This window comes from Coccinella septempunctata, chromosome 1 (genome assembly GCF_907165205.1).
Source record: "Coccinella septempunctata chromosome 1, icCocSept1.1, whole genome shotgun sequence".
In the NCBI taxonomy this organism is placed as follows: domain Eukaryota; kingdom Metazoa; phylum Arthropoda; class Insecta; order Coleoptera; family Coccinellidae; genus Coccinella; species Coccinella septempunctata.
Genome location: NC_058189.1, coordinates 70,422,898 through 70,435,095, shown reverse-complemented (window position 1 = coordinate 70,435,095; position 12,198 = coordinate 70,422,898). Strand labels below are relative to the sequence as shown.

Genomic DNA, 12,198 nt, shown 5'->3' with positions numbered 1-12,198 from the left:
CTACGAAAGCGCTGAAGTGCCACACAAAAAAAAAATTCCAAATGTACAATTCCCACTTGCAAGTCGGAATTCTGAGATACAAGTCAGAATTCTGAGATACAAGGACGAACCCTGAGATACAAGTCAGAATTCTGACTTGCAAGTCGGAATTCTGAGATAAAAGTTGGAATTCTGAGATACGAGTCACAATTCTGAGATACAAGTCAGAATTCTGACTTGCAAGTCGGAATTCTGAGATAAAAGTTGGAATTCTGAGATACAAGTCACAATTCTGAGATACAAGTCAGAATTCTAACTTGCAATTCGGAATTCTGAGATATAAGTCGAAATTCTGAGATAATAGTCGGAATTCTGAGATACAAGTCGGAATTCCGACTTGTAATTCGGAATTTTGAGATGCAAGGCAGGAGGAGGGCTAAAATAGATCTAATGACTTTTGTTTTTTTGCATTTGATCCGTGAATGTGTTTTTGGCTGAATGAAATGATATTCTAATTTTCTTTTCGGTTGCACCATAGCTGAGCTGTCCCAAAGCTTCGTGCTCAGTGCTTGTGAAAGGACTTGGATTATTTTTGTACTCCCGAGAATTATGCTCCTGGGAACATTTCAAAACTTTTCAAATACTTTAAAATTGAAGGAGCTTTAAGTTTGATTATGAAACTGGCCGTTAGTCCTTAGTACGACGAACCCCTCAGAAGCTCTTTGATCTTGTCAGAATCAATAACATCCGTTAAAACTTTTGAAAGAAAAGAGATAGGGTAGGCGTAGGTTAAGGGTCCAAATGTGCCTATACATGCCTTGAATGAGACAAATCTGCTCTGCTCACATGATTCGGCAACAATCGAATGCAACAAAGCAAATATCATTCGACCAATTCTGCATCCCAGAATTCTGACTTGTATCTCAGAATTCCGACTTGCAAGTCGGAATTCTGACTTGTATCTCAGAATTCCGACTTGCAAGTCAGAATTCCGACTTGTATCTCAGAATTCCGACTTGTAACTCAGAATTACGACTTGCAAGTCAGAATTCCGACTTGCAAGTCGGAATTCTGACTTGTATCTCAGAATTCCGACTTGTAACTCAGAATTACGACTTGCAAGTCAGAATTCCGACGTGTATCTCAGAATTCCGACTTGTAACTCAGAATTCTGACTTAGCAAGTCGGAATTATACATTTAATTTTTTTTGTGTGGATACAAGTCGGAATTCCGACTTGTAACTCAGAATTCTGACTTGCAAGTCGGAATTCCGACTTGTATCTCAGAATTCCGACTTGTAACTCAGAATTCTGACTTGCAAGTCGGAAATCCGACTTGTAACTCAGCTGACTTAGCAAGTAGGAATTATACATTTGATTTTTTTTTGTGTGGCCTGCCAGCGCTTTCGTAGACACCACTCCATGAGGTTTGATAAAAAAATACGCGGAATCCTTTCATTCCACAATTTATTTGGCACTTTTTCTCTTCTTTCGAGATACTTATCTATTCAAATTTTTGTTTATTTCATCTTCCATCAACTTTGGAATAAAATAAAAACAAACAAAAGAAAAATGAAGAATGTTTACAGGATAAAAGGTACAGAAAATCATTTTTCATACCACTGGTAGCTCCTTGATTAAAAATTAGAATAATCTCGACAAACGTTATATTTATCTTTATTTTCCGATCAAACCTCGCAAATTTCATAACAACCCCCATTACACACAACCCCACAAAAACGAGATGTCGACTAAAAATATAAACCTCTCCGAACGGATAACAAAAATATTGTCTGAATGATACCTAACAATAAATAATTAGTTACACGATATTCCTAATTAAAATTAATATGTACACAATTTTTCGGATGCGTGTGCCCTGGTAGTTTGAACCGCCTGGTCCCTAACCCTTTCAGGCGATTTTGGCGGCCTCACATGGAATGCCAATTTTCACTGTGTGTCCAGTTCACGTCACTGAAATAAGTACCGTTGCGATTTTTGTATGTACAACGAAAAGTCATGCGGCATAGTCTATCTTGTCCCAGGATAACGCCGCAGTCAGATCGGACGTGTTCCTGAACTCGTCCAGATTGAAGGGGTCGAATGGATCGTGCGACAAAGCTAACAGAGGATCGTAACCGTTCAGATCCGGCTCTTGAATCGACATATGCTGGCTGTTACAACCGTCGATGATGCTGTGTTTGTCCTCGCTCGGCAACAACGATTCCAACCATTCGTCAGTGTCCATGGGCACTGCGTCGTTCTCGATGCACATGTTGTTGTTGTCCGGGTTATGGGGACCCAATTCCATCGCGAATTGACTCAGGTCCATCCCGTCCAGGTTTTCCAAGGAGTCGATCAGATCGTTGGGGTTCAGATCGAAGGAATCCTCATGGTTGTTGTTCTCGGCCACGTGATTTGGATAAATCGGTTCTATCTTGGTTTCTCCGGAGTTTGGAGTCACAGGGTCTTGAGCTGCGCTCGGAGGAAGCTCCCCGTTCTTGATCAGGATCTCCAAGACGTCGTCGACTATCTGACTCTTCACGCTGTTCTTCCTGGTGGTCGCCACTTCCTCGTAAACCGGAGGAGGCTTGATCTCGATCACCTCAGGTTTAGGCTCGGACGTGGGGATTACAGGCGATACCACAGTGTTGAAGAAGTTCGGCAGGGAGTTCGTCCTCTGGTGATTGTTACCGCCGAATTTCACCTTCCCGTGAATCAGCTGGTTCAAGACCATGGCGGCGTCGACGCTGTTCAAGACCAGACCGTTGGCCAGGTTCTTCTGGTTCTGGAAGGCGACGTGTTGTTGCTGTTGCAACCTCTGCTGTTCCTCGTTCATCTGAGACTGACGCGCCTGGAGGGCCTGCAGTTGTTGTATCTGCAGGGTGGCCTGTTGCTGTTGTTTAGCTTGTAGGTGTTTCTGGAGGGCCAACACTTGCGCTTTGGTCTCCGACCGGGTAGCTGCTTGAAGTTTGAGTTGGGAGAGCGTGAGTTCCCTCTGTAACTCCTCGATCTTCTTCTGTTGTTCCTTGACAATATCGTTGGAGTATCGTTGTTGCGGTTGTTCGTTCAGTTTAGGCGGTGATAAAGGTTCTTGTTTCATTATCACTTGAGGCGTTGGACTTAACGGATTCCCAATGTCCATAGGTTCAGAGTCGTTCTTGTTAACGTCTTCAGGGGAATCTATATCTTGATAAATCGGCGAATTCTGCATGTGGTCTATGCTGGAGTTGCTGTGGACAGACTCGGCGAACGAAGCTTGGCTACTACCATCTATCTGATTACTACTAAATAACTTAAGTCTCTCGATGAGTTGCGGCTTTGAACCTGATACAGGTAAGTTGCGACGTTTCAACTCGGCCTTCAAATCACTGACCTTCATGTCTTCCAGACGACCGGAAGCCTTATTCGCCACCGAAGATTCCGAAGACGTCGAAGGCGCCGGAGACGGTTGAGGGTTGTTCATCGAACTGTTATTGTTGGCCTCACTCTGGGTTTCTTGAGCGGCCGGTAGGATTATCTGAGGGTATTTGTGCTGCAACTGGAGCTGGAACTGCAGCAGCAACGTCTGCTGCTGTAGCAGAAGATCGTACGACGACTCCCCGGAGTTGCTGTTGCTCGACGAGTTCTTCTGCGCACTGGGCGGTCCTTTATACTCGTGAAACTTGATAGTTCTCGCTTTCGGTATCGATTTCGACTTCGACTTCTTCCTGTTCTTGTCTTTACCCGGGACGTCACTCTTGGCGGGAGACGGCGACGGCCTCGGGGTTAACGCTATGGGAGGTAGGGGCGGGGGGATGGGGGTACCCGGTTGAGAAACGATCGTGGGTACCGGACTAGCTACCGAAGAGAGGGGACTTAACGTGGACGTCGTCGAGGTCAGAGACGCGGGGCTCGAAGCCGAAGCTCGGGTTAACAAAGGCGCCGTGACCGATCTGCACAAATCCGCGAACATAATATCCGTATTGTCTTTATTGAGCATCGGACCGGCCGTCGATAAAACCACGGTACCCTCCGTGGCCGGTATCAACGAAACCACAATGCCGGCCGATTTGGCCGCCGTCTCCAACATGTCGCTCGTCGCCGGACTCAGAAGGTCTCCTTCCGCCGAGCTCTGGGAGTCGTCCTCGGGGGTGATGTAACTGGACGGGTGCTGAGGTCTCTTCAGCTGTCCCTCGCTGGTGGCCTTGTAGGGTATCTTGCCGGTCTTGACGGCCTGCTCGATCGGCTCCTCGGTGTGCAGGATGTTCTTCCTTATCAGTTCGAGAGGACCGGGTCGGTGGGACAGCTGGTCGTTGAGCTGATCCGTCAGCTTGGCCTTCTTGAGCATCCGCTGCCTCTCCACCAGGCTGGGGTCGAGGTGGCCCGGGTCCGATTCCAGGATGTGCCTCCGTTCCAGTTCCTGCCTGGACGGCCTCTGTTGGATCTTGGCCTTGAGCATGTCACCCGTTTTCGCGCGTTCCAATTGGCGCCTCTGGCCATGGTAGGCGGCAGGTGTTTTGTGAGCTGAAAGAATGAGAAAATTAATATAATATAGGGAAACATCTTGAAAAGCTTGTGAAACAAATTGGTAAATCCAATCACTACATGTGATAAATGGGCAAGGATCTAAATATCCTTCTTTACCTCAAATCATCGATAAAATTACTAATTTATGGAGTGATCTGTTGAGGAAAAAATGTGTGGATCTTTGGCACAATTTTTTTCGCAGCCCCCTCCTTTAACGAAATCAGAAAACTGACAAATCAAATTGAGCAGATATATTATGGAAGCGAAAAGGCAATACTTTTTTTTTGTGATGTTTCCCTTTAACAGCAAGGGGTAGTTAAATCCACTCCTCATATACATGGTGAGTCTTTGACTCATACAAATATTCTAACAATAGATTCTTGAGGCCAAAAGAAACACTTTTTTTTGTACAATTTCGTCCCATTTGGCCCTGATAAAAATATATAGCCATTTTAAATTTTCATAATGAGCTGTGCCACACCTGAAGAAACAAAATTCCCTTGAAAATAACTAACTAAATCTGTGACACTACACATCTGTGGATCTTTCAAACAGAGTTGCATTCAGCCAAAGTACTCAATTTTCCGAATATTACAGATATTTTTTATTTTTGAACATCGAATTGCTCGAAAATGGCGCATTATGCTAGAAAATATAAAGAATACTTTCATTTCACAAAACGTTCAAATATTCATTAGATAGTGTCCAACTTAGTTTCAAGCGTTGGGTTCTTGAAATTTTTGTTATTTTCATGATATGTAATGGTCATAATGAGAAAACTGGAAGACGTGGGTGATATCTTGTGTTCGAAAAAGATTTATCAAATAAATGAAAAATAATTTTCCTGAATTCATTTCTATCTATAACACCGTTTATAAGATAGAACGTAAAATAACATTTTTTGTGGTTTTTCAACAGCCTGTATATTTTAAATCCAGCCGATTCGGAAGAAATGGTACAGAAAAAATGTGTTTCTTTTGACCTCAAGAATCTACTGTTTGAATGAGTCAAAGATTCACCCTGTATATGTCTTTGAACTGAAAATTATCTAATAGGCGGATATCATAGGAACACCATCAAAATATTCTTGTCTGTCAGTTTTCTGGTTTCTGAGAAACACGGAAATACACAACCGTATCAATTCGGCATCACGGCATTCTGGAAGCTAAAGGACAGAGTGTTTCAAAATCACGACCTCAATCTGGAGACCAAGACAGCTGTTTACAAAGCAGTGGTCCTCCCAACGCTTCTTTACGGAAGCGAAAACTGGACGCCCTACAGGCAACATATTAAACAGCTCGAACAAACGCCACAACGTCATCTAAGACAGATAATGCACATCAGATGGCTCCACAAAGTTTCGAATGCAGAAGTCTTGCAACGCGCGAGTTGTACAACAATTGAAACTCAAGTAACGAGGGCCCGATTCAGATGGAGCGGTCACATTCTGAGGATGCAAGACACAAGACTCCCCAAAATAGCTCTCTGTATGGCAAATTCACAGTGGGAGCCCGAAAACCAGGAGGCCAGTATAAGCGGTTTAAGGATATACTGCATCAATCCCTAAAATCAGTTAATGCCAATCATAACTGTGAACAACTAGCGTTAGACAGATCTCAGTGGAGGTATTTGGTCCAGAGCTATAATGGAGACTCGAAAAGAATACACCTGCGGCCAGATCTGGCTGGTGACTATCCATGCCTGGAGTGTGGAAGGATCTGTAGGTCACGGTTGGGTCTCTTCAGTCACAGGAGGGCACGAAGTCGCAAGTAGCCCTAAGAAATTATAAGTTTGATAGCACGTTAGTTTTGTTCTCGAGTCTTTTTGTATATTTATTCCCGGTAACGAAAAAAATTGAAAAAATTTCTTTCAAGGTGCCATTTTCAGGTCTGTTTCTCAGCAGGACCTGTTCAGAATATTACACGGGTCAACACCAAAATTGACTTTGTCTGCAAAGCATAAAATTTCGATAGTTTAGATCCTAATTAGACGAAAAAAAAATATATGGCATGAAAAAGTTTGCTTCTGTGTTTAGGAGACTGATTCAAGGATATCATTTACAATAACTACAAGCAACATGTAGAGCCCATGACTTGTCTTGATTCCAAACAGGAAAGTCAAAATATGCTTCATAGGCTTCACAGAGAACGTGAAATGTCTTTAATTCGTATTTCACGTCACGAATTATAATAAATATATAACAAAATGCATCAGCATCACTTCCCACTTTCTTGACGACATTTGAAGTTTGTCTGGGCTTGTAAACAACACCTTATCGTTGTTTATGACTCGAGTGCCCACTAGTGACACTTTGTAAGGGTATACACCCCACTCTCATCGCGCGGTTTTTGAATTATTAAAAATTATTAAAAAAAATGTAGAATGAGTACTAATACTATAACTATCACAAAAGCAAACTTTATACCAAAAAAGGTATTTTCTTTTCGTTTTTGTGCATAATTAACCGGAAAATTCTAGTATAAACGTTAGGACAAAGAACGAAAAATTTTTTGTAGAGTCGTGTTAATCATTGAAATACCCACGTTACTTTTTGACCAATTTCATGGTTTGAAGTCAGCATTGTCGTATATCTCCCCTATGGAGGGCACCATGCCTGCACACTAGGCCTGTGGTGCGGGCCCGTGAGTCCTCGACATAGCAAAAATCGCCCGAAATCGAACAATGTTATTAATGACCCAGACCTGTCGTGTTGTTCGAACCCGTTCCCTCATAATGATTCGCGTGGTTGAACTCTCCCCATTGTTCCAGCAGCAGCAGCAGCAGCAACGCCGGCTTATGCAAATATCCAGCGCGAGGTAATCAGGTAAATATCCAGATTAATGTGTTTTGGACATATCGCTCCCGTCAGCCGGTACGCCCGTTGAATCACCGATCCAGAAATATCCTCACCTACCGAATTTAAACGCCGGGAACCGTTTGAAGAATATCGTGAATAATACGGAATATTTACGGAATGAAATTCCCACGTAGCCTCTCTGACCGTCCACTAGGTAGTAGGTGTTTCAGGATGACGTCTCGCCAAAGATACAATGAATGCATAAACTTGAAATATAGGTTTGCGTTTTAGAATTTACGAGAACCGGTTTATGGCTACGCCCATGGAAATGGGATTTTTTTTAATCGTTTTGGATCGTTTCGAAAAACAACGCCAACGGTCGATGATTTCTGGAAACTATTCTGGGTTTATTTCCAATGAACTCTTTCGATAATTATTGATACTTTTGAATTATCACAATATGCGGGGTTACCCATATAGCGTCCATAACACTGAACATACACTACGGAAAAAAATTAATGCGCATTCTGAAAATCTCAATTTCAATGAAAGTTAACTCTACATTGACTTTATAAATTATTTTTTATGTTCTCTCGGGAAGGTTTTGAACGAAACAAGACACATTGAATGGATGAAACATTCAGGATTTTCACATCTTATGTGAAAGAAGAGAAATGAACAATTTTCAAAATACTGAAATGCTGATAAGTGATTTAATACTTGGTATTTCCACCCCTTGCGTTAATTACAGCTCGGCAACGACGGTTCATACTCAAAATGAGTGATCTTAAAATGTTCTGATCTAATCCTTCCCAGATTTCTCCGAGTTGGATTCCTGAGTCATTAAGAGTAGCTGGATGATTTTCTGAACTTCTCAGCCTTCTATTGAGGTTGTCCCAGACCTGCTCAATCGGATTGAGATCTCGACTTCTTGCTTGACTTCAACATCTTCAAGGTACTCCTGAACGATGCGCGCACGATGGGGTCTGGCATTATCGTCCATAAAAATGAAATTTTCACCAATGCATGGGGCAAATGTCACTACATGCTCTTCAAGAATGTTCCTTATATTCTTATCAGCATTCATAGCTACATTATCAACGACCACTAGGTCTGTGCGAGCAGTCAAAGATATTCCACCCCATACCATAATCGATCCTCCCCCGAAACCAGTAGTATTCAGGAAATTGCACTGAGCATATCTTTCATGTGGACATCTGTATACAAGGGAAAGTCGATCACAATAGTATAGGCAGAATCTAGACTCATCTGTGAAGAGAACTTTTTCCCAATCGGCTTCTTCCCAATGAATATGCTCTCTTGCAAAATACAAACGCACCCTTCGATGGGCCGGGGTAAGAGCAGGGCCTCTTGCCACGACACGAGGCCTTAAATCATATTTTTTGAGGCGATTTCTTATTGACTGAGTGCTAATTTGCACCTCATGAGTTTGCTCAAGCTGAATTTGAAGGAGGCCAGCAGTTGCAAACCGTTGTCTCAACGAAGAAACTCTCAAGTAACGTTCTTGAATGGCAGTTGTTACCCTGTCCTGGTCTTCGGACATTCATACCTGTCTCCCTGAAATGCTGCAACATTCTGGACACACTTGTATGGGAAACTCCAAACCTTTCTGCAATTCTCGTGTATGTCCACCCTTCTTCTCGCAAAACTACCACTTGGGCACATTCCTCTTGGGTCAAATTGCGTGTTTCGCGTTGCATAGCGATCGAGTGTAGAAAATCAAACGAAAGAAAAACTATTGATCACTAGAATTGATCGAGAACGACTGATTTTAGAATGGAGCCAATACATTCAAAATCTGATAATATCATCTTTTTTAATTCCTGCTGGGAAAAACATCTGTATTGAAGAAAACCGTTGAAAGTGGATAACATGTGCATGCATAATTCTGATAAAAATAATTATCATTGAGAACACCTTCAGTTGTATAATAGAATAAATTTGAGATTTCCATAATGTGCGTGAATTTTTTTGCGTAGTGTAGTATAATTGCTGTGTTTTGTATTCCTTTTCTTCTCAATGTTATAAACGTGAGTAAAGTTCCCTTTCTTTTAAGCCTATATACATCTCTTCTCTCCATACCTATATGTCTCAGAAGAAATTGCATATTTGACCCCATATTTCTTCACGAAATATTTCTGTTATCGGGCAAAATACAACCTTCTTGGTTGAGCTACTACTACTATCTATACGAAGATCAAAAGAACGAAGCAGCATGCGAAACCTTTTCTCGTTTCTGGCGACGAAGGCAAGGTAACAAGAAATCAAAACAAGACGTGTGGCGGCTTAGTCATTGAAACCGATCGAATAGGGTCGAGATCATGAATAATAAAGAAAGTAAAAGCGACGACAACGCGCATTATGTAAACTGGAAACCCTGACCGTGTGACGATGGCGGCGGCGTTTCGCGCCAGATGTCACGTCGTAGTCAAGTTTGGGGATGACCGGAAAGGGCGCCGGTCGAGAAACGCAAAAATTAGCGAAGGGTTAGGCGGAAACACGAGATTTATCGCACGGATCGGGACGTGCGATCCAGCGCTGGGCGAAAAATGTGTTTTTTCGGACAATGTGGGCAGCTTGTGCAATTCGAGCAACGCCGATCGTAGCAGATGTTCGGACGGCGTGAAAAAAATGCGGATTCACCGACAGAAACTATTCTGACGATCGTGAACGCCTCGACAAACTATTATTCGGAGATCCCGTTAAGAACTATAGCGTCGAATAGACTTATTCAACGTCTGCTGTTTGATATTACCCGAGATGACCGATCGTAATTGAACCAGAAGAGATTTTGTGGGAATAAGACGATAAAGATATCAAGTTCCGCTATATTAGTTCTAATTTGACCGGAGGAAGTATAAATTTGAGACAGTTATTGAAATTAAGTAAAAATTTAAACACACGTTTTATAATTGAACGTTCTATTGCCGGGTATTTGAATGGGTGCAACAAATTTTATAAGAGTCACTTTCTTGAGAAAAAATAGAAGCTCATTCCATATAATTTTCACTTCACATTTTCTAATTACAGCCATTTTCGAAGAAAAAGGCAAAAACAACAAGAATTTTTCAGGCTTTACTCAAAGAATTACTTTTTTTTCTTTCGTTTAGATTTCGATCTTCTACTGAACAGTTGTGCCGAGATGGACGAAATTCTCAGATTTATTACTAGAAGAGTTGCTCTTTCAGTATATGTATCACGTTTAGATCTACGATAATTTTCCTGGAAGATGAATTACTCTAAAGTTGACTTTCGAAAAATTCCCTAAAATATGGGGTCAGTTAAAACTTCATCAACACCGAACGGTCGTGCCGAAATGCATACATTTCTCAGATTTATAACAAGAAGAGTTGCTCTTTCAGAATGTGTATCACTTTCAGATCTACGATGATTTTCCTGAATGATAAACGACTTGAAATATGATCTTCGAAAAATTCCCAAAAAGATGGGGTCAGCTGAAACTTCCTCAAGACCGAACAGCTGTGCCGAAATGAATGAAATTCTCAGATTCATTACTAGAAGAGTTGCTCATTCAGAATATGTATCACGTTTAGATCTACGATGATTTTCCTGAAAGATAAACGACTCTAAAATTGACCTTCGAAAAATTCCCAAAAAGTTGGGTTCAGTTAAAACTTCCTCAAGACCGAACGGTTGTGCCGAGTTGGATGAAATTCTCAGATTTATTACTAGAAGAGTTGCTCTTTTAGAATATGTATCATGTTTAGATCTACGGTAATTTTCCTGGAAGATAAATCACTCTAAAGATGACTCTCGAAAAATTCCCAAAAAGTTGGGGTCAGTTAAAACTTTCTCAAGAACGAACGGTTGTGCCGAAATGGATGAAAATCTTCTATTTATTACTCAAAGAGTTGCTCTCTCAGAATATGTACCACATTCAGATCTACGATAATTTTCCAGGAAGATACTCCACTCGAAAGCTGAGCTTTGAAAAATTCCCAAAAAGACGGGGTCAGTTAAAACTTTCCCAAGACCGAATGTTTGTGCCGAAATGAATGAAATTCTCAGATTTCACTAGAAGAGTTGCTCTTTCAGAATATGTATCACATTCAGATCTACGATGATTTTCCTGGAAGGAATGCGACTCTAAATTTGACCTTCCAAAAATTCCCAGAAAAATGGGGGTCGAACAGTTGCACAGAGCTCGATGAAATTTCCAGATCTATCACTATAAGAGTTGGTCTTAGAATATGTATCACATTTAGATCTACGATAATTTTCCTGTCAAAAATACCAGAAAAGATATTATTTACTCAAGAAGCCTTTTTCTTCATCAAATTTCCATAAAAAAGTTTGAAAAATTGAAAGCTTTAAAATGATGATTGGAATTTCAAGGTTTTAGCAGTCAGCGTAAGTAAAAACGAAAATATTCCGATTGACAAATCCTCCATGCAGTAAAAATTGATCCCGACATTCACCGACTATCATTAAATACCACCAACATTGAACTGATTAAAGTGAACCTAGGCATAATGAAATTTCGACGTTAGGTATTTCCCAGAGATTCTTCGCTCGTTATCTGCAATCTTCCGACCTTAGTTAGCATAAACTTCCATAATCCTATTACGGTAAGTACTTAGAAAGAAAGCGAAAGTCCACTCTCTTCATTTTCTTTGCAGCCGAGGAAATTTCGTTATGGCAACGCCCTCGACGAAAATACTCTCAAGTTGATGAATTCAATTTTTCCACGGCACTTCCAAACATCGAATTACCGAACTAAAGTTCGAAAAATCGCGAGATATGACCTAAAAACGGCTACTTCTCGCATCCGTCTGCTCGGGTGCGAAGAATTAATTTCAGTGAACTTCTCTGATTGTCTCGCTTGAAAATATGTTTAATTAATGCGCGAGCCGTCGAAAAAACTGTTCTTC

At 41.4% G+C, this 12,198-nt stretch overlaps 1 protein-coding gene across 8 annotated transcripts in view; it reads right to left on the bottom strand.

Moving 5' to 3' along the window:
• Positions 1-1,293: 1,293 nt before the first annotated feature.
• Positions 1,294-12,198, bottom strand: part of LOC123312181 (myocardin-related transcription factor B) — an 84,314-nt gene continuing 73,409 nt past the window's right edge. For 4 of the 8 annotated variants that reach the window (XM_044896501.1, XM_044896485.1, XM_044896492.1 and 1 more), the window contains exon 4: positions 1,296-4,485. In XM_044896501.1, the coding sequence (XP_044752436.1) occupies positions 1,997-4,485 (2,489 nt within the window). In that variant the 3' untranslated portion in view covers positions 1,296-1,996. Of the gene's footprint in view, positions 4,486-12,198 lie in introns of all 8 variants that reach the window. The other 4 variants (XM_044896447.1, XM_044896455.1, XM_044896477.1 and 1 more) reach the window with 2 other exon arrangements.